The sequence below is a fragment of the Tetrahymena thermophila genome, assembly GCF_000189635.1.
Source record: "Tetrahymena thermophila SB210 genomic scaffold scf_8254373, whole genome shotgun sequence".
Lineage (NCBI taxonomy): Eukaryota > Ciliophora > Oligohymenophorea > Hymenostomatida > Tetrahymenidae > Tetrahymena > Tetrahymena thermophila.
This window is the reverse complement of record NW_002476157.1, coordinates 788,644-810,066: the sequence shown is the minus strand read 5'-3', so window position 1 is coordinate 810,066 and position 21,423 is coordinate 788,644. Positions and strand designations below refer to the sequence as shown.

At 20.4% G+C, this 21,423-nt stretch overlaps 7 protein-coding genes across 7 annotated transcripts; 2 read left to right on the top strand and 5 right to left on the bottom strand. All coding sequences in view use genetic code 6, as the record gives it.

Moving 5' to 3' along the window:
- Window positions 1-287: 287 nt before the first annotated feature.
- On the bottom strand, window positions 288-1,496 carry TTHERM_00242480 (hypothetical protein). Its single transcript, XM_001024971.3, has one exon. It carries the CDS (start codon window positions 1,398-1,400, stop codon window positions 459-461), a length of 942 nt encoding a protein of 313 aa, XP_001024971.2. The 5' UTR covers window positions 1,401-1,496; the 3' UTR covers window positions 288-458.
- A 2,257-nt stretch (window positions 1,497-3,753) lies between these two features.
- Window positions 3,754-4,911, bottom strand: TTHERM_00242470 (FAD-dependent oxidoreductase; the record flags this gene model as incomplete). Its single annotated transcript, XM_001024970.1, has 1 exon — window positions 3,754-4,911. The coding sequence occupies one exon, from the start codon at window positions 4,909-4,911 to the stop codon at window positions 3,754-3,756; it is 1,158 nt and encodes a 385-aa protein (XP_001024970.1).
- Window positions 4,912-5,687: 776 nt separating this feature from the next.
- Window positions 5,688-8,279, bottom strand: TTHERM_00242460 (transmembrane protein, putative; the record flags this gene model as incomplete). The annotated part of the gene is made up of 1 exon (XM_001024969.1): window positions 5,688-8,279. One exon carries the CDS (start codon window positions 8,277-8,279, stop codon window positions 5,688-5,690), a length of 2,592 nt encoding a protein of 863 aa, XP_001024969.1.
- A 905-nt stretch (window positions 8,280-9,184) lies between these two features.
- TTHERM_000242459 (kinase domain protein, putative) lies at window positions 9,185-11,625 on the top strand (the record flags this gene model as incomplete). The annotated part of the gene is made up of 15 exons (XM_012800240.1): window positions 9,185-9,220; window positions 9,281-9,330; window positions 9,389-9,472; window positions 9,525-9,614; window positions 9,659-9,748; window positions 9,835-9,927; window positions 9,976-10,065; window positions 10,426-10,518; window positions 10,568-10,657; window positions 10,707-10,796; window positions 10,846-10,929; window positions 11,082-11,171; window positions 11,224-11,313; window positions 11,375-11,464; window positions 11,520-11,625. The coding sequence occupies 15 exons, from the start codon at window positions 9,185-9,187 to the stop codon at window positions 11,623-11,625; spliced, it is 1,266 nt and encodes a 421-aa protein (XP_012655694.1).
- Window positions 11,626-12,254: 629 nt separating this feature from the next.
- TTHERM_00242430 (hypothetical protein) lies at window positions 12,255-12,893 on the bottom strand (the record flags this gene model as incomplete). The annotated part of the gene is made up of 1 exon (XM_001024966.3): window positions 12,255-12,893. Exon 1 carries the CDS (start codon window positions 12,846-12,848, stop codon window positions 12,255-12,257), a length of 594 nt encoding a protein of 197 aa, XP_001024966.1. The 5' UTR covers window positions 12,849-12,893.
- A 3,186-nt stretch (window positions 12,894-16,079) lies between these two features.
- TTHERM_00242420 (hypothetical protein) lies at window positions 16,080-18,475 on the top strand (the record flags this gene model as incomplete). Its single annotated transcript, XM_001024965.2, has 15 exons — window positions 16,080-16,115; window positions 16,175-16,224; window positions 16,284-16,367; window positions 16,417-16,506; window positions 16,551-16,640; window positions 16,709-16,801; window positions 16,854-16,943; window positions 17,304-17,396; window positions 17,445-17,534; window positions 17,590-17,679; window positions 17,731-17,814; window positions 17,932-18,021; window positions 18,074-18,163; window positions 18,225-18,314; window positions 18,370-18,475. 15 exons carry the CDS (start codon window positions 16,080-16,082, stop codon window positions 18,473-18,475), a joined length of 1,266 nt encoding a protein of 421 aa, XP_001024965.2.
- A 1,029-nt stretch (window positions 18,476-19,504) lies between these two features.
- Window positions 19,505-20,119, bottom strand: TTHERM_00242410 (hypothetical protein; the record flags this gene model as incomplete). The annotated part of the gene is made up of 1 exon (XM_001024964.2): window positions 19,505-20,119. The coding sequence occupies exon 1, from the start codon at window positions 20,093-20,095 to the stop codon at window positions 19,505-19,507; it is 591 nt and encodes a 196-aa protein (XP_001024964.2). The 5' UTR covers window positions 20,096-20,119.
- Between the last annotated feature and the right edge of the window lie 1,304 nt (window positions 20,120-21,423).

Genomic DNA, 21,423 nt, shown 5'->3' with positions numbered 1-21,423 from the left:
TAATTTCTTATTTAAAAAATATTTCTTATATAAATTTAATTTTAAGACCTATAATTTTGTTGTCGGCCATACTAAGGTGAAAACACCGGATCCCATTCGAACTCCGAAGTTAAGCGCCTTAAGGCTGGGTTAGTACTAAGGTGGGGGACCGCTTGGGAAGTCCCAGTGTCGACAACCTTTTTTTAAAATGTTTTGAGGTTTTATAAAAAAATAGCAAACAAGTTTTTAGAATATTTCAAAACTAAATAGCAGTCTTAATTGGAAATTTTAAGTTAATGAGAAAGAAGTGTGTAATTTTTGAAAATAAGGAAGAGACAAAATATATATTATATATACAAATAAAAGTAAGTTTAAAGATTGAAAATGAATGAATAATTATTAATTTAATATTATAAAGTTATTTTTATTTTAAATATTTTATTATTGGAAATTTTAAAATAGTCTGATTTATGTTTATCTCATTTCCATATCAAAAATTTGGTACTGTCATAATGTGAAAAAGTAGCAAGGAAACTATTATTGTTAATTCTAATTAAATAGTAATCTGATACAACTTGAATCAAAGAAATTTAGTTCGATTCTTTCTCTAAAACATATAAAAAGTAGTCTTAGTATTCATTTAAGAATGATCCTATTAAATATTTTTCATTAAAAAGAATAATGCTAATAAACTAAGCGTTCATGCACGGACGAGGCCAATACTCCTTTTTAGGATAGCCATCATACTCAAGAATATTTAAAATATTCATTCCACTTTATGAGCTTATAAGATACTGGCTTGAATCAATACAGCACATTATTGATTTTTTTGGGTTTTATACTCTAAGATTATCAACTTTAAATATTTACTAATTCAGTTTCCAGTTTATTACTTCTATTTCTTGTGAATCATAAATTGCTATCAATTCAGGATGCATTTTTAGAGGCCAAACCATTGAAACAACTTGTTTATGCTTTACGTTAATGGAGCATACCAAATCAAATTAAGAATACATTTGGATTAGCTAAGATCCCTTATAGTAAATGCAAAACATACACTTTAGTAAAGGAAATATTGAATATTTAGTATATTCAATATCTACTTCATTAACTATTTCATAATTTAAATCTATATCTTTCACAAATAGTATTTTATTGTGGGTTGTTAGTAAGGAATATCTTGAAGTAATTATCCTTATTTCCATCACATTATGCAATTGAATTTACTTGATTATCTTTCTGTTTTTTATATTTATTATAATAATGCGGTTTAATTCCCAACTAATTGCATAAATAATCCCTCTTCTAACCATAACAATGCTATCAAAAACAACAAAATAATTGAGATAAATTGCTTTCCTAAAATTTCCCTTCAAACCTTTCACATTGAGCAAACATTCTAATGATTTATTTTCATTCATATTTAATTTGTCTAACTAGCTAGTTTGAAATTCTAAAATTGTTTTAGAGAAACTGATTCTAAAACAAATACTACTTTTTAGTTAGATATAAAAAACTATCGAAATTAAATATTATTATTTTAATAATCGCATATTGTTTGATTAAATTATGATGAAAATTGTAAATAATATAGAAAAGAGATATAGTTAGATTTTATTATGATTATTAATATATTAATACTGATAAATCTTTAAATTTTCTTGCTAAAAAAATGGGAAATAAATAAAAGAAAATCAATTAAAATTAAAACCAGCTTCATGTAAAATGAATATTCATATTTAAAATTTAAAAAAATGTTTATATTTTATTTTTTTAATTTTAAAATAAGTTAATTTCAGTAAATTTTAACGAAGGAAAGATTTTAAAAATTAAAATGAAGTAATTTATCTTTTTATAAATGAGTACAACTAAAAAAATTTGATATTAATTAATTAGTGAGTCAAATCTAAATTCTTTTAAAACTACCAAAGAATTATCTGAAACTTTATTAAGATTTGAGAATGATCGAATACAAGAACTTGTTTTAGATTTTTCGTAATTAAATTTTGTCTTTTCATACCTAATTTAGTTTAATTATATAGTCCCATCATTAATATTAAGATGATAGAAAACTTGAAGTTATCGAAAACTTAGCAGTTAGATCTAAAGACAGTTTCTTTAAATTTAAAGTATAAGCTTAAAGATTTCATATATAAAATAAATGCTTTATTTATATTTAATTCTCTTTATCATAATTTAATGTTGGTTAATCAGCATAGTTTAAATTCTTTAAATCTCTATCAAGGAAAATAAATAAACTATAGTTTTAGCAAATAACCTAATTTAAAATTTAATAATTTTTGTATTTTTAGAAAAAATAAAATAGGGTTTTAAGAAATTAGTACTTTATTAAACAATTTTTTTTAATATGCACAAAATTTAGAAGCAGTAAAAATAATTTTAAGGTAAAATCTAATGTTTACATAGAAATTTAATTTTATTATTATTATGATAAATTTTATTTATTTATAATTTAAAATAAAGTTATGTGCCTGTTGGAAGTAAAGGTTTAATAAGAATATCTGAAATATTAGCAAAATAATCTTCACTAAAATACCTTTGTCTTGATCTTATGTAATTTTATTTTTAATAACTGTTTTAATTATAATTTAACTTAAAATAATACAGAGCAAGTTGTTTACGAAATGAAGGATTAATTTATTTAATAAATAGTATTTCAAATTTACAAAATCTAGAATTTCTAAATTTAGGACTTTGGTAAATAGATAAAAATATGAATAACATTTAATTTTAATAATAAATTTTTTAATTCTTAAAAGTTATAATTACTTAGAAGACAAGAGTTTTAATTATATTTTTGAGTAATTAGTAAAATTTAACAGGCTCAGATTTCTTATTATCAACATAAAGTAATTAATTAATTAATTAAATATATAAAAATGATAATTAAAAAAATTATTTTTTAAAAGTAATTCTTCTGATGTGTTATAAACTATTAGTTAAAGTATTTAAATGCTCAAATCACTCATTTATTTAGATATCACAGTTAATAAACTTGCTATTCAAACAACTTTTAATAATTTAATTAAAATAAATTTAGTTAAAAAAGCTTTAAGATTAGTTCGTTTTGAAATAAAATATAACTATTTTACTTAAAACGTCTTTGTTGAATATGATTTACCTTTTAATAGTTGAAATTAAATATTGTTGATACACTTTCTAAACAATTAAAAAATTCTATTTTTTATTTTTCTCTATTAATATAATTAGTATACCCTAAAGAAAAATTAGATTGAATAAAATATGGATAATTTATATTGTATCCTGTTTTTTTAATTATCCATTAATAAATGAAAAATTAGGATTTATTTTTAATATTTACTTATAAATTTACAAGGGGGTAAAAATACTATCGATTTTTTAAAATATTTTAAATATTATTTATTTTTAATAAAAAAAAATACAACAATTATAAATTAAAATGTATTTTATGATCCACCCAGTTAATTGATTTTCAAAATAAGAAGTAACAATAATTTGAAGATTAATATTTTAATTTTTATATTTTTTTTATCTCCTAATTTAGAATTTAGGGAATTAATTATTAAAGATGTATTATATATTATTTAAATAATTATTTTTAGATATTTTAACTTATAAAATATTATTATTAATAAGAATTTGAAATTAATTTGGAAAATAGCATTTTTTAAAAAATAATTAATAAAATATTAATATAAAAAAAACAATTACATTTAAATATATTTATTTACTTATTAATTGAAGCTATAAAAATATTTTAAAGTTATATTTTCAGAGCTTTTAAGTAGGATTAAATCTTGAAATTTTGAAGTAAGTGTATGGATTAGACTTAGTTAAAAGTAGTTCAACTGCCATTTGACCAATTACAGAACAAAACTTAAATCCATGTCCGCTGCATGGACTTAGGATAACTATGTTATCGTTTTGTGGATGGAAATCAATAATAAAATGACCATCAGGAGTGAGAGTATAAAAGCAGACTGCTTATTTAGCTATTTTACTCTGAGAAATAGAAGGGATAAAGGGTGATATTTTTTGTCTTATTCTATCATAAAAGGCAGGGTCTTAATCATAATTAATTTCATCTGAAATTTTAAAGGTTGGGCCTTCTTTGTGTAGTCCTACTTTTACTCCTGTATTTAATGCATTAGGAAATCCATAAACTTGCTTATCTTTTTCATATTCTACTAAATAACAAGGAAGTTATCCTAACTTTTTATCAGAGTCATCATTTTCGAACCATGCTACTGACTGCTTTTAGATGATTAGAGGAAGATTCAACTCTTTAAGGAAATCATTTCCCCATAAGCCTGCACTAATTATAAGCTACTTTGAAACAAATAAACCCTTGCTTGTATTTACTTCTATTAATCCATCTTCTTTTCTAACTTTTTTTGATAAAGCTTTAGTACCAAACAATGCCCTAGCTTATGGATTCTTTTTAAGAGCGACATCTATATGTGCATTTATTATTCTTTCAGGATAGACTAAGCCTGCAGTTTCATCATACAAGGCTATAAACCCTTCAGGGATATTCCATGCTGGAACTCTTTCTTTAATAGTCTTGCTATTATACATTTTGTATGGTAAATTATATTTATCAGCACTCAGTTTTGAGTCTAAAATGGTCTATGAATCTGGTGTACCAACCATGAGGCATCCAATTTTTTCATATAATTTTTAACCAGTTTCCTTTTCTAGTTCTTAAAATAATTTAGCTGATTTTTATGACATTGGAACATAAAATGATCCCTCATGATATGCTTCACGAATAATTCTAGTTTCTCCATGAGAAGAACCTTTATTGTGTGCTGCTTCAAACTATTCTATACCTAGAACTTTTTTACCTTGTTTAGCTGCTTGATAAAAAGATGCAGAGCCCATAGCTCCCAAACCTAAAACTATAATATCGTATACTTCTTAACTCATATCTTAAAATTTTTAATATCTTTTATCTTTCAATTTATTAATTAAAAAAATAAATGATTGGATTTGCAATTCAATTTAAGTTTTGTATCAAGGTACATATATTATTCTTTTATTGTTTTAACTTAAAAAAAATATTCTTTTTCTATTTACTTATTTATAAATCTCAATTTAAATAAAATATCTATGATCTGATTATTTGATATGATAAAATTGCCGTATTATTTTATTAAATAACTTTAAGAAATGAAGTTTACAGATACATATTATTTATTGTATTGGTAAATCAAAATTTATTTGCTTTTTTGTTTTTCAATTAAATGATTACTTTAGCGGAATTACAAATACCTTTTAATAATTTAATCTAAATATTTCTATATCTAAAAAATAAATAATTCATAAGAGAAGTTTTGAAATAAAATATATTAAAAATTGAATAAATATCAAAAATTTAAATTTATTTATAAATATAGAAAAAAAAAATCTTTTTTATTACTTTTGAAAAAATTTTAACAATTTTTTTGTTTTTATTTTTTATTTTTTTGTTTTTTTCACTTAATTAGCCATATTCAAATAAAATAGTGGAAGATATTACCATGCCAAAGAAATATTGTGCTAAAAAAATAAATAATGTAGATATTTTTTATCTAAATAATTCTATAATAATTTTTTTTTAATTATTATTTTATAAAATCTAATTGAATTTAAAAAAATTTTTATTCTTAAATTTTTAAATTTATACAGAATAATTAATTAATTAATTTTAGAAAAGGTTTTGATCATTTAGAATTCTAACTAATATCTTAGTAGAAGCCTAAGAATTTGGGTATCACTTAAGGAAGAAGAGTAAATAAAGCAACTGCAAATGTTGTAAGAGTATTTGAAAATGAAACTGGTATGCAGTTTAAAAACTGATACTAATATTTTTCAGCATCATTTTTGATAGAAGTAATCACTTTATTAAGACTTAGATAAATATTTTTTAGAATTTTTTTTCTTAATAAAGCTTTGTCCTATTTTTAATACACTTTTCCTTAGTATTGCACCTTTTCATCTATATAAAAGTTGCTTGTCTATTTTACTCTTTATATTAGTAGTCCTTATATTGAGTATTTGTCAACAGTTATATCTTTTTGAGTGATGATTTACTATTCACTCCTGCTTTATACTTCAGTTAAATACTAAGCTATATATTTTTCTCTTTGCTGTCTTTTGATATTCTCTATATCTACTTTATTTTGGCCATATTGCTTTTATTAAACTATTATTTGCTCATTTGCAAACCTGAATGGCTCAAAGTAAGCTTCATACATTAGCTAAATGTCTTCAACAATATCCATCAAAAATTCAAGGCTCTACTGTTACAATTCGAATGTATCATTAAACTGCTAACCATACCATAACCTAAAGAAAAGTAAGCTATTAACTATTAAAAAGTTAAATGTATTTAATATAACCATATATGGTTCAAGTAGTATAGATTCCTTAGGGATAATCCAATAAAATTCTCCATAAGCTGTGGTGATTATAACTGATACAAAAATAAAGTAAAAAAACAAGCCAAAATATGCATACTCTAATTCAGAAAGAAACTCAAGATCTATAGAACAAACATACTGACGCGCGTTATCCCAAGTTTCGAGACTTATTGGACAAGTAAAATCAAGTTTTTCTTGATACTTTTCTTATTTAAGATTTTAAAAGTTTATTGAATCATTCAGATTATTCATTTGATCAGCTTTTCTTATAAGGTCGTAATTTCCCAGAATTCTAATTAAAATAAAGGCTGAGTAAAGATAAACGAACACCGTTATAGTAATATCGATAGCATATCTTATGTTAATATGGTTATGCTTACTATATAAATAGTAAAATCCTAAAACAAATTTAAGAATCAAAATACAGACAATTATTAAATACTGATGGAAATTAGGATAATAATAATCCTAAAATCCGCTTAGTAGTTTACTAATAGAATAATTAAGCTATGAAGGAATTGGTGAAATAGTTAGCAGAGAGTATCTTTGCTGAATATTTTAAGCTGAAATTGGTTCACTGAAAGGTATATCAAAAAGAGAAGCCTCAGAATCTTTAGAAGAGCTATTTAGATAGATTAGACCTCTAAATGTATCAAAATTTAAAACTGATTTGAACATATTAGATTAATCTATAATCTCTACATAGCAAGCTCTCACATATGAAATAACTAACATGACTGCTAATTAAAAACTATTGATATCAAATAAGAGATATTATACCTTAGTATCACTGATATAATAATAGAATTAAATTCCAAAAACATAAAGTGTTGCAGCACAGCTAGTTAGAGTCCAAAATAATATGCAAACTTTAGACAATTTACCTCTAATTTCTCTAAAAGCAGATATGATAAAAATGATAAAAATAACAATATAACCAAATAAAGAATATATAATAAATAGAAGTAGCATCAAGAAGAAGAAGAATATCTTGTTTTTATTTTTAACTTCATTGTTTAATTGATTACTATTATTATTATTATTATTATCTTATTCATCAGTAAATAGCAAAGAAAGATATTCTACTTAATATTATTAGTTAGGTCTCTAAGAGTAAAAACCTTATACAATCTAATTTCCAAATAATTAATTTGGTTATTAGATATTGATCTGCTAATTTTAATCTTTAGAATTTAAATTATAATAATTTTTTATCTATTCTTATTCATTTGATTAATTAGAAGATGGTAATTTTATATTTTGTGTAACTTAGTCTTAATTAAGATTTAGATTCCTTTGAGTGTTCTACTAGTCTACTATTTCTTTGTTAAGTGTTGTACCAAAATCCAAATTTATTTACTAGTTTTGCTAGTTTGTTTAACTCTAAATATTAAATGGATCCATGTCTAAGCAAATTTTAGGATCAACCATATTGAAGTTGCTTTAATTAGTGTTATTTTTCAAAATATTTTAATTATCAGAAGGATCATCTGCTTTTGGTGATGTCAAATTATTTTTATCAGTAGTCTAATTGTCTTTTTTACTCTAGTCCTCTTCATCAAATAGCAAATCTCCAAATCCCTCAAAAATATTATCGTATTTTTGACTACCTTTACTGGTATATTTTTTACTTATAATGGTTTCCTTTCTGTGTTTTGATTGTTTTGTAGCTTCATTCTCATCATCGCTTTTAATTTACTTTTTATCTTTCTATAAATGATGGTGTTTAGTTTCTAAGTTGATATTATTTTATTATTTTTAATTATGATGATGTTTCTATCTTTAAACCTAATCTAATTGCTCACCTTGAGTCAAATTCAGCTAAGAATTATACTTAAATTATGATTAAAAGCTAACTTAGTTTGTTTATAATGGCCCACTTTAAATATTCATTTAATTTATTTTTCAAATAAATATATATCAGAAATTATAATTTATTTTCTTATTTATTTATTTATTAATTAATTAAAATTATTCGAGCAATTTATGAATACTTACTTATTTATTTGTGTTTTTCAGTAAAATTTTGTTTCAAGGTGATCAAAATTAAAATCTCCACTTTTAAATTTTAATTATTTTTTCCAACCATGGATTAAAATGTAAATGGCATGCTAAGATATTTTAAACAAGAATATTTTAATTTGAAATTAGAAATAGCTTTGTCATTAATTTTACTGTTAGAAAAATTAATTACCATTTTAATACCTCTGTATTTTTAAATATATTACTTCCCAATTTACTAAAATTTAATAACATAAAAAATAATTTTATCTGATTAAAAATTAAGATTTTAATGACTTAAATGTGAATATTCAATAAAATAATTTCAGAATCGAAAATTAATATAGTATTTTTTAAATTTAAATTTTTTTATTTTTATTTTTAGAGTACATTTTAAAAATTATTACTAACTTTATCAAAAATAAATTATTAAAATTAATTGAAGTCAAAAAGAATTAAAAAATTTGAATTTATAAAAATCTAACAAGATGTTAATTAATATAATTGTAAAATTGAAATAGAGATTATTTGTCTTTTATTTAGTTTCAAATAAGAATTTATAATCTTTTTATCATTACAATTATGGAGATAAAATTATTATTAATATCAATTTAAAAGGAATTGAGCAAATATTTTTAAAATAATTAACTAAAATTACATCTAGTTTATAAATAAATTAATCTCATTAATTTGTATTATTGTTGTGTTAAAAAATCAAAGGTATTACTTCAAAATCAAAATTTAATTAATATTTAAATTTTAAGAATTAATTTTGAAAGAATTTATATTAAAATAAAATGGAATTAAAAATATTAGATATTGATAATATAAATGTAAATATGGTTGTAAAATTAAAATTAAGAAATTGAATTATCTTTCTTATAAAAAAAAAGTTTTCTACTATAAACATTGATTCAATAGAAATACTTCAGATTCAGAAAAAGCATATTTTTAAAAAAATGTAATTCCCATAATAAATTAACAAAAACATATACAATTAGATAATCTTCAAGAAAGGATGTTGTTTAGGTTGGAAGAATTTTAAAAAAGTTTAAAAATATAAAAGAATTATCTCTTTTGTTACCGTAAATTATACATAATTAGTATAATAATTTGATGCTTTCATAATAAAATTAGAGAATGTTATATTTGGTCTGAAGGATTATTTAGTATTAATCAAGCTATTTAAACTTATGATTTGCTTTAAAAGCTAGATATACATTTAAGGTAAATAATCTCTTGGACTAAATATTAAAATTATTATAACTTAGTAACAGCATGATTGGTCAATAAATTGCTTTACTGATTGGTGAAGTGATTGCTAAAAATATCCATTTGAGATACTTGAGAATAAAATTTAAGTAAATGATTTATTAATTAATTTGTTATTTTTTTATCTTGAATTTTTATCAAGAACAATCTAAAAACTATCATTTTAATATAAAAGTATTTTAGCAATCAGAGATGGTGAAGAAAGCGAATTTTTAGTCTCTAATTTAAAGAAATGTGATTATCTTGAACATCTAGAATTAGATTTAGAGTGAATACATATTCAAAGATTTTTGTTAAAATTATTTTTTTTAAATAGGAGGTGTCTAATAAAAAATAAGCTGCTATGTAAATTAGGTCAATCCATAATTAATTTGAAAAGATTATCTGTTCTCAAGCTAAATTTTAGGTGGTTAAATTATTTAAACTTATTTAAAATCTAAACAAAAAATAATAATTTTGATTTAACAAAATTTAAGAAAAATGAGAAAAAAATTTTTTTTTATATTAACTTTTAATAAAGTAAAAACCTATTTTTGATATAAAATATTTTTTGAACATTATCTTTTTGCATTATTTTTTATTATAATTTTTTTTATTTTAAGATTTTTTATTTACAATCTTCTTTTTTCTGTTTTCTTAATAATATAAAATTCAATAAAACTATAATTTATTGTAAATGACAAAATCCAATTCATCCAATGAGTTCTTATTTTTTATATATTTATTTTATTATTAAATAATAAATATTTTTTTTGTAAACTAACAGATAAAATGAAGTAGAAGATTTAGGGATTATTGACCTTTCTCAAGGTATTTAATAATGTGGATAAAACTTAAATGTTCTGATTTTAGATTTTAAGTAAAATGAAAGAAATTTTAAAATTAAATTGATAAAACTAAATAAATAGTTAAAATTTGCTCAAATATGAAAGTGCACAAAAAATTAGTTTGGCTATTTAAAGTTGCCCCTAACTTAGGATTTTACAATTATTTTTAAAGTATAATTTTAAATGTAAAATTAAAATTTAGATTAATTAAAATTAAAAGAGAAAATTGTATAACAAAGTATGGAGTAAATGAAATAGGAAAAGCCATAATTTAATGCAGTTATTTGGAAGAATTAAAGTTATCTTTATAGTATTATTATTATTTTTTTTTTTAAATACTAAAATTAATTTATTAATAGACATAATTTATTGCAAGAAGGATAAGTACTTGATTTTGGACTTTTTAATAAATAAAATCTAAAAAATATCTATTTAAACTTAACGTAAATTTTTCTTTTAATATTTAAATATTTTTTAATTAGTGAAAAGTAATATTTATATTAATTGATATTTAAAAGAATAAACTTTTTGTTAATAAAGATATTTTTTGATATTTAAAAATATGGAATACTTTAATTTATTAATATAAAAAAAGTTATTGTTTAATAAACTCAAACGATATGTATAATTTAAGTAAGCAGATATCTGAGTGTAAATAATTAAAAATAATGAATCTAATACTGCAGTAAAATTATGAAGCTATAAAAAGATATTCTTTTATTATTTTTTTTACAAAGGAGAAACAATTATTGTTTTGAGAGCTTGTTGGATTTTGCCAAAAGTACAGTGCAACTTTAGTAATTATTCAAGATAAGTATAAATCTATCGTAAATAATTAACTTTATCAACTATAAATAAGCAAATTTAATATATTTTATATAAAATTAGAGTACCTATTTTCTAAAAATCTGAATTAACTTAATTTATTAGGACTTTTTCTTAAATCAAAAATTTAATTGCATTTGATATGCTTATTGGGTAATGTTTTTATAATTTATATTTCTAATCTTATAAATTATATATAATTATAAAGGGACTATGCTGATTTGAAGACTTACAATTAAATAGCTAAAAAATATTTTAAAAGATTAATTTTCATAAACATCAATGTTTATTATTATAGATTAGATTATGATTGATTGACTTATTGTTTTTGTTTAAGGTTTATTGCTATTTTTTCAGTAATAATTTAATATTAATTATTTTGAAAATTATTTAAATGTTTTAGAAGTAAAATAAAATTATAAATTTAGTAAAAGTAAAAAATTTGTATTGTATGTATGTATATGTACCTCTTAGGTAGTTTTCTTTTTATATATTGTAATCCTGTAATAAAAAATCACCAACTGTGTAGATACAGATATAGGTATTTCATTTAATTTTTATAAAATGGTAATAAAATTGGGTTTCAACTTCAATCCTATGTTTTTCCCCCCCTTTCCAATTTTTTATATTGTGTTTATACGCAATTAAATAAACTAATATGTATAAACCCAAGAAACTGAAATAGATAGCAGCTTCCTTGCTTACTTTTTGTTTTAGTAAAAAAAATGAGGTATTTATATCTCAAGTAATATGTGAATGTTATAAATTTAGAATATTTAATATATATGTAATATCTCAGTGATTTTATGGAAAGTTCAAATATTTAGTGGAAAGTTGTTTTTTAAAAAAATGTATATTTAAAGTTTGTTTTCTAAAAAATACAAATTAACATATAGATAATACATTTTAGTATTTATTTATTTGTAGATAGATAATAATTTAATCAAAAGAGGATTAAATATCCAATCAAGGTGAAGACTGATGAAATTAAAATTTGAGCAGAAACTGAAACTTTTTTTCCAGTGACACATTCATAAATTTATTTTTCAGCATTATTAACTATTGAAGAACTACTTTTGCAGGTAGAGAAAATGCATTTTTAAATACCATCTAAATCATCTTAACTTTTGACTACACTAGGGCATTTATTTGCAATACATTCACCTTAAGCTTAAAATGCAGTTTGGCAATCTGCTGGATTATTTTAACATCCTAACAATGATGGTTCAACGCATTTAACGAGCTTTGCAATTTAAGGATTAGTTGATATTTAGCATTCAGCATAATCTTCAAATTTCTTAATTAAAGGTTAGTAAGTTGGTTTGCAAGTAGTAAAGCAAGTTAAAATAGCCTAGAAATCACCTGCTTAAATGTTAGTACAACTAGTTTAAACACAAGATTCAAGTTTTGACAAAGCATCTTGACATTCTTAAGGATTAGGATCATCAGCACATGTAGGTTTTTGGCATTAAGGATCAGCAGCTTAAGTAAATGCTAATAAGGAAATAAGTGCTAAAGTTATGTAAATAGATTTCATTTCTTGGGTTATTTTGTTTTATTTTTTGTTTAATTATTTAATTATGATAAATTTATCAATTTTTTAGAATTGTATTTATAGTAGATAGATAGATAGGTAAACACCAAACAAAAATTAAATTAAGGTAAATCAATTTGATAGAAAATTAAGAATTCCACCTATTCACAGATTAGTTTTTTCCTGGTCATATAATTTAAATTACTTATTCAGAAAAATTTAATTAAAATAGGAGCGATCAATTTAATTTTTGGATCGAATTCTGTTTAATAGTTTTTCTAGACAATTATAATCGTACTAGCCAAATTGAAAGAAAATGACCATCCAAAATATTTTTAAATAAATTTCATAAATTCATACAAAAAGAATAAAATCATTTATAGAGTTATTCAAAATATCAATTTTTAATGAAAAGAAAAAGGATTTCTTTAAAATATTTAAGAAATTTTGAAGAAAACAAATAAACAAAAAGAGGAAAAACATAAGTTTAGTTAATTTTCTTTCATAAAGTGTAAAGAGAGATTTTTTTTATATAAAATTTAATTTACAATCATCAGCTTTACCTTTGAGCTGTAAACACTGATTTTGATGTTTTTTTTAGCCCTAAGCATTACTTCCAATTAATATGTTTATCTAAATTAAAAAATATAAATTTGTCCTTTTAATTAAATAATTTACGATAGATCGTATTATTACAAGCTGATCATAAAATTATCATTTAGCTCTCTCTCTCTCTTTCTATTTATTTATTTATCTATTCTAAAAAAATAATAATTTTTTATTACTTTTTTTAATATGAAACAAAAGCTCGATTTTTTGCGGTAATTATTCATTTTTAAAATAAACTTTTAAGATTTAATAATATTTATCATTTCTCTGTGATTAAAAGTGGCAACTCTTTAAATTAGCAATTAAAAAAATTGTATATTTAAACAAAATATTTTTCAATTAAAATAAATACCAAATAATTTTAATTTTTTTTAGTCATTAATCTATATTATTTTTTAATTATAACAAATAAATTAAATATACCTAATATAAAATTGCTCACTCAAACAACTTTTGTTTAAATTTACAATGTAATAAATAAATAAAAATAAAAATATATATTAGGATGTAAATTTTTTTAATTTTATATTAGAAAATTGAAAAAATAAGGTATAAATTTATTTTTATCAATAAACTTTTCATTTTTCTGTAATGGCAAATCATTCAATATCTAACTAAAAGTCATTTAAGCTATTTTTTTAATTTGATGTTTATTTTACATAAAATTTTCTTTTATCATGTCTTATAAACAAAAATAAGTAAAGTTTCTTATTACTAATTAAATTCTTGTACAAAGTCTAATTTAGATTTTTAATTATTGATAAAGTCACTCAAAATTTTTGTTGTTGTGACAAATAAAGCACCATCTAAAATTATTTAATTAATTTTTTCTAATTTGATAAGTATTTTACTGAATTTTTTTTATATTATTTCTGATTTTAAAAAATTCATAAAGCTGTTGTTTTCTCTTAATTATTATACAAAGTCTAACTTAGACTTCTAATTAATCACGATGAAAATAATTTAATCTCCATTTTCTTATTAAAAGCAAGAGCTTAATTAAAGTAAACAAAAACACTATACAAATAAATTAAGATTTATATTTAAATAATTAATACATAAAACATATCTAAAAACATTTAATTTGTTTTAAAATCTTCTCATTCTAAATATTGAATATATGCGTAAATATAACCATTCAAAAGTTTTGTATAAATTTTATTATAGAATTATGAAACATACTTTACCTATTCGTAATGATAAAATAATGCATGATGGAAAACCTCCAAAAATAGTTTATCATATACTTATTTTCGAAGAATTTTTTTTTTTCAATTAAAATAAACAACCATTTTTTATTTTAAATTACAATTCTTTTTAAAATTTCTTATATATTTATCAAATCTTTAAAGTATATTTGTTTTCTAATCAAAAAGATTCAAGTTATTTACTTTAAAAACTATTTTATTTTAAATTTTATTATTGTTTCCTCTTAGTTCCACTTTTATAAATTTCCATTTATTATTCGAATGATTATTTTTGATAAAGTTATTATTTTTCTTTTTCTTTAAATTAATTAGAGGATTAATAAGATATCTTTCTATATTTATTTGTTTGTTTACTTCACTTCATTAAATTAAAAGATGCTTATCTGTTTATATGTGAATTTTTTCTAAAATTAGATTGAATTAAATGTAGTAAAGACTTAAATTATTATTATAGATAACATATTTCTTTATTTGATGCAATCTTGTGAAAGTTTTAGTAGCAAATTTTAATTGATTTACTAAGATATTTTAAGTTCAAGGTTATAGAAATAAAAGTATAATATCATCAAATTTTCTTTAAAAAATCAAAAAAGAGATGTTTTGCTCTCCAAAAATACTTTATTTTATTTTTATTACTAACATTTCAATAATTATTATAAAACAAAAAAATGTTAAGTACACTTTGATCTTTTATTTAGAGTGAATATATTATCTAGCTTAACAAATTTTTTATTTTGAAATTCTGGTCAACATATATTTAAACAACACTTTCGTCTATTCCCTCGTAGATACACTAAATATTAATATCATTAAACTAAATTGCTTTTTAATTAATTTAAACGACACCTGAAATTTTTGCTTCGTTTTAAATTATTTGAAGTAGGTGTAGTTTAAAATAATTATATACCATATTTATTCATGGCTAGTTGCGAATTGGGTTTATGAATATTGGAGAATTTTCAAAAATTAAAATTTTAGAAAATTTTTTTGTTTTTTACTAAATCATAACAGAAGACAACTGAAGTTTTGCATTTAATCAATTTTTTAAACTATGATTTACTTTTAATCTTAATTAATTTGTTTTTGTTAATTATGATGATAAAAATTGATGCAAATTTTTGATAGTAGTTGAATACTTATAAAATTGAAATAGAGATTATGTCTTTCATTTAGTTTCAAATAAAAATTTAATAGTCTTTTTATTATAATTACGAATATAAAATAATTATTAAAATTTATAAAAAATGAAATTGAGCAAATATTTTTAAAATAATCAATTAAATTCTAGTTTATAAATAAATAAATCTCATCAATTTATAATTTTATTGTGTTACAAAATCAAAGGAATTTCTTTAAAAACCAAATTTAATTCACAAATATTAAGAATTAATTTTCAAAGAATTAATAGTAAAATAAAATGGAATTAAAAATATCAGATATTGATAATATAAATGTAAATATGATTGTATAATTAAAATAAAGAAATTGAATTATCTTTCTTATAAAAAAAAGCTTTCTAATATTAATATTGATTCAATAGAAATACTTGAGATTCACAAAAAGTATATATTTTAAAAAATGAAATTCATATTATAAAATTAATAAAAACATATACAAATAGATAATGTTCAAGAAAGGATGTTGTTTAGGTTGGAAGAATTTTAAAAAAATTAAAAAATATAAAAGAACTATCTCTTTTGTTACCGTAATTATATAAAAATTATTATAATTTGATGCTTAAATATTAAAATTAGAGAATGCTATATATGGTCTGAAGGATTATTTAGTATTAAGCAAGCTATTAAAACTTATGATTTACTTTAAAAGCTAGATATACATTTAAGGTAAATAATATCTTGAACTAAAAATAAAAATTATTATAAATTAGTAATAGCATGATTGGCCAATAAATTGTTGTACTGATTGGTGAAGTAATTGCTAAAAATATCCATTTGAAATACTTGAGAATAAAATTCAAGTAAATTTTTTTACAAATTATTTTGTTATTTTTTTTCTTATTTAAAAACTATCCTTTCAATATCAAAGTATTTTAGCAATCAGAGATGGTGAAGAAAGCGAATTTTTAGTTTCTAATTTAAAGAAATGTGATGATCTTGAACATCTAGAATTAGATTTAGAGTGAATGCATGCATTATCAAAGATTTTTATTAAAATTATTTTTTTTAAATAGGAGGTGTCTAATAAAAAACAAGCTGCTATGTAAATTAGGTTAATCCATAATTAATTTGAATAGATTATCTCTTCTCAAGCTAAATTTTAGGTGGTTAAATTAAATTGAAATTTTTTAATTTATTTAAAATCCAGATAACAAATAATAATTTTCATTAAAGCAAAATTTAAGAAAAATGAGAAAAAAAATTAAGGCTTAATTAAATAAAAACCAATTTTTGATAAAAAATATTTTTTGAACATTATTGTTTTCGATTATTTTTATTATAAAATTTCATAATTTTTTCAATTTTAGGATATCTTATTTACAATTTTCTTATATATTTTTTTAGAAAAATAAATCAATAAAACTATGACTTATTTTAAATAGCAATCTCCAATTTATCCAAATGATTTCTTATTTTTATCTATTAATTAATTAAATAGCAAATAATTTTTTGTAAACTAAAAGATAAAATGAAGTAGAAGATTTAGGGATTATTGACATATCTAAAGGTATTTAATAAAGTGGATAAAACTTAAATGTTCTGAGTTTAGATTTTAAGTATTATTGCAAATATTTAATATGAAATTGATAAAATTAAATAAATAGTTAAAATTTCCTCAAATATGAAGGTGCACAAAAAATTAGTTTGGCTATTAAAAGTTGCCCCTAACTTAGGATTTTACAATTATTTTTAAAGTATAATTTTAATTGTAAAATTAAAATTTAGATTAATTATAAATAATATTCAAAGAGAAAATTGTATAACAAAGTATGGAGCAAATGAAATAGGATAAGCAATAATTGAATGTAGTTATTTGGAAGAATTAAAGTTATCTTTATAGTATTATAAAATTTTTGATTTTTTTAAATAATAAAGTTAATTTATAAATAGACATAATGTGTTGCATGAAGGATAAGTACTTGATTTAGGGCTTTTAAATAAATAAAACCTAAAAAATATCTATTTAAACTTAACGTAAAATATACTTTAAAAGCTTTAAATTTTTTAATTAATAAAATTTAACTTTTATATCAGTTGATATTTAAAAGAATAAACTTTTTGTTTTTAAGATATTTTTTAATATAAATAAAGTTCTTGTTTTATAAACTCAAATGATATGTATAATTTAAGCAAGCAGATATCTGGGTGTAAATAATTACAAATAATGAATCTAATACTGAAGTAAAATTATGAAGCTATAAAAAGATATTCTTTAATTATTTTTTTTACAAAGGGCAAACAATTAAAGTTTTGAGAGTTTATTGAGTTTAGCCAAAAGTACAGTGCAACTTTAGTAATTATTCAAGATAAGTATAAATTTATAGTAAATAATTAACTTTATCAATTAAAAATAAGCAAATTTAATATATTTTATATAAAATAAGAGCACCTATTTTCTAAAAATATGAATTAACTTAATTTATTAGGACTTTTTCTTAAATAAAAAATTTAATTTCATTTGATATGCTTATTGGGTAATATTTTTGTAATTAATAATTATAATCTTTGAAATTATAAATAATTATATAGAGACTAAACTGATTTGAAGACTTACAATTAAATAGCTAAAATGTATTTTAAAAGATTACTTTTCATAGACATCAATGTTTATTATTATAGATTAGACTATGATTGATTGAATTATTATTTTTGTTAAAGGTTTATTACTATTTTTTCAGTAATAATTTGATATTAATTATTTTGAAAATAAAAATTTACTATATTTTAGTAAAAATAAAAAATATGTATTGTATCTATGTAAATTATAGGTACAGCGTATGCAGTTGCATTTTATATATTTAATTAATCAGTCTTTTCAAATGAGTAACTCATCATTTATCATTAATATTTTATTTTTGAATTATTCGAAAAATATTTAAATAATCAAAAATAAATTTGAAATTTTTAAATTTTCTTTAAATTAATGAAATAAACAAATAAAAAAATATGAGAATATTTGCCTTACCATTCTCATCGTACATTCCCTAGATTTAAAAGATTTCTATTTTAAAAATTATAAAGAATAAATTAATGATGGAGAAGTAGTTTGCAGCATATTGTTTACTTCAAATAAACTTCATTTTCAAGACGAATGATGCAAGGTGATAGGTAAGATTATTTCAATTTATCTAAAATTATTTAAATTAAAAAAAATATTTTTAAATATTAATGAATTATGTTTTTTAAATTTTAGAAATTATATTTTAAAGAAATTAATTTGAAATATCTAAATATTTTTTTAAAATTTTTTTATCAAAAATTAAATAAAAATCAATATAATCCCAACACAAATTTTTAGTCTCAAAAATATATGATGAGGTTTATCATGGGAGGACCTCACATATTTTTGAAAATTAAAAAAAAAATAGTAATCAAATAAACTAATATTAATAAATCAAAGAAACAGAAATAGGCAATAGTGTTCTTGTTTATATTTTGTTTTAGTATAGAAAATGAGGTATTTATCATCTAAAGTAATATTTGAATGTTCTGAATTTAGAATATATAACATTATATATGTAATATCTTAGTGATTTTATGAGAAATGAAAATAGTTAGTGAAAATTTATTTCTAAAAAAAATTTAAATTTAAAGTTTGTTTCTATAAAACACAAATTTACATATTTATTTTTTAGATTTATTTATTGATTTAATAATAATTTAATCAAAAGAGGATTAAATATCCAATCAAGGTGAAGACTGATGAAATTAAAATTTTAGCAGAAACTGAAACTTTTTTTCCAGTCGCACATTCATAAATTTATTTTTCAGCATTATTAACTAATGAAGAGTCGCTTTTGCAGGTTGAAAAAATGCATTTTTAAATACCATCCAAATCATCAAATCCTTTGATACTACTAGCACATTTAGATTGAACGCATTAGGATTAAGCTTAAAGTGCAGTTGCGCAAGTTTATTAATCATTTTAACATCCTAGCATATTTGCTTGAACGCATTTTGAAAGGGTTTAAATTTACTAATTAGTTGATAAGCATTTAAAAAAATCTTAATATTTCTACTTTAAAGGTTAGTATGTTGGTTAGCAAGTAGTAATGCAAGTTAAAAGAGCTTAGGGATCTTAAGCTGATAAGTTAGCACACTTAGTTTCAAAACAAATTGCAAGTTGTGACTAAGCAGCTTGACATTATTAAGGATTAGCATCACCATCACAACTAGGAAGTGGACAGGGGAGATCAGCAGCTTGAGTAAATGCCAATAAGGAGATAAGTGCTAAGGTAATGTAAATAGATTTCATTTCTTGGATTTATTTTGCTTTTTTTTGTTTTAATTAATTTAATTATTATGGATTTACCATTCTTATAGAGATACATATAAAGTAGTAAGTAAACATCAAGCAAAAAATAAATTAAGGTAAATTAATCTGATTGAAAGTTAAATATCTCCTATTCACAGATTAGTGTTTTCCTGGTCATAGCTTATTTTAATTTCACTCAAAAAAAATTAATTAAATTATCAGCTACCTTATCTTTAGGAATTCTGATTTTAATACTACATAGGCAACTGTAATTCCACTTGCTAGATTACAGAAAAAAACCACCGAAAATATTTATAAATAAATTTCATAAATAAATAAATAAAATAAGATTAAAATCATTTTCAAAGCTGCATTTTTAATTTGAATTAAGAAAGAAAAGAAAAAAATTTTTGTTTTTAATCAAATAAATTAACAAAAAGACGAAAAGATAAATTTACTTAATTTTTTTTTGAAATAGGGTTGAACTTAGTTTTGAATATTTGTCTACTTTTTAGTTTTGGATGTGAATATTGATTTTGATGTTTTTTTGAGCTCTTAATAATACGTATATATGGATTAAAAAATTAAATTTGTCCTTTTAATTTAATTATTTCTGATAGGTAATTTTTAAAATTTGATCATAAGATTTTCTTATTGCCTTTTCTGATGAATTTATCTTATCTATCAAAAAAAATAGTATGTTAATATATTAAACACAAGTTAAGTTTTTTACTAAAATTATTCATTTTTTAATTAAAATTTTAAAGTCTAAAAATACTAATCTTTTCTAAGTAACTAAAAGAATTAATCTTTAAAAGAGATATGAATAAATAATATCAAGCTTACTTAAAAAAATAATTTTAATAAATTTATGACAACTAATTTTAACTTATGTGGGTATTAATTTAAATTATTTTTTAATTTTAAATTAGATACCGTGCATTCTCATTAATTAAGGCCAACTTATATTAAGGCCATTTTAAGAGAATTTTTAAATATGGCCAAATTTTCTTGAAAAAAAATTTTTTTATCTAGCTTTAATTAATGAGGATTTAGAGTATGTATGTATTAGTTTTAAATCTTATATAAATTTTTTTATAATTAATTTATTATTTTTTAAGTTAAGCCAATTAAATATCTAGTCACATGAACCACTAGATTTTTAATTGGCATATTACCATTTGGATATTTTCTTTTACTTAATATCTATCTAATTAAAAATTTTTGAAGAATTTATATTAAGATTATTATCTATCTAGGATTGTATAGTCAAAATTTAATCAATTTTTAGAGACTTAATGATTTTTATTATAATCAAGTTTTATTTT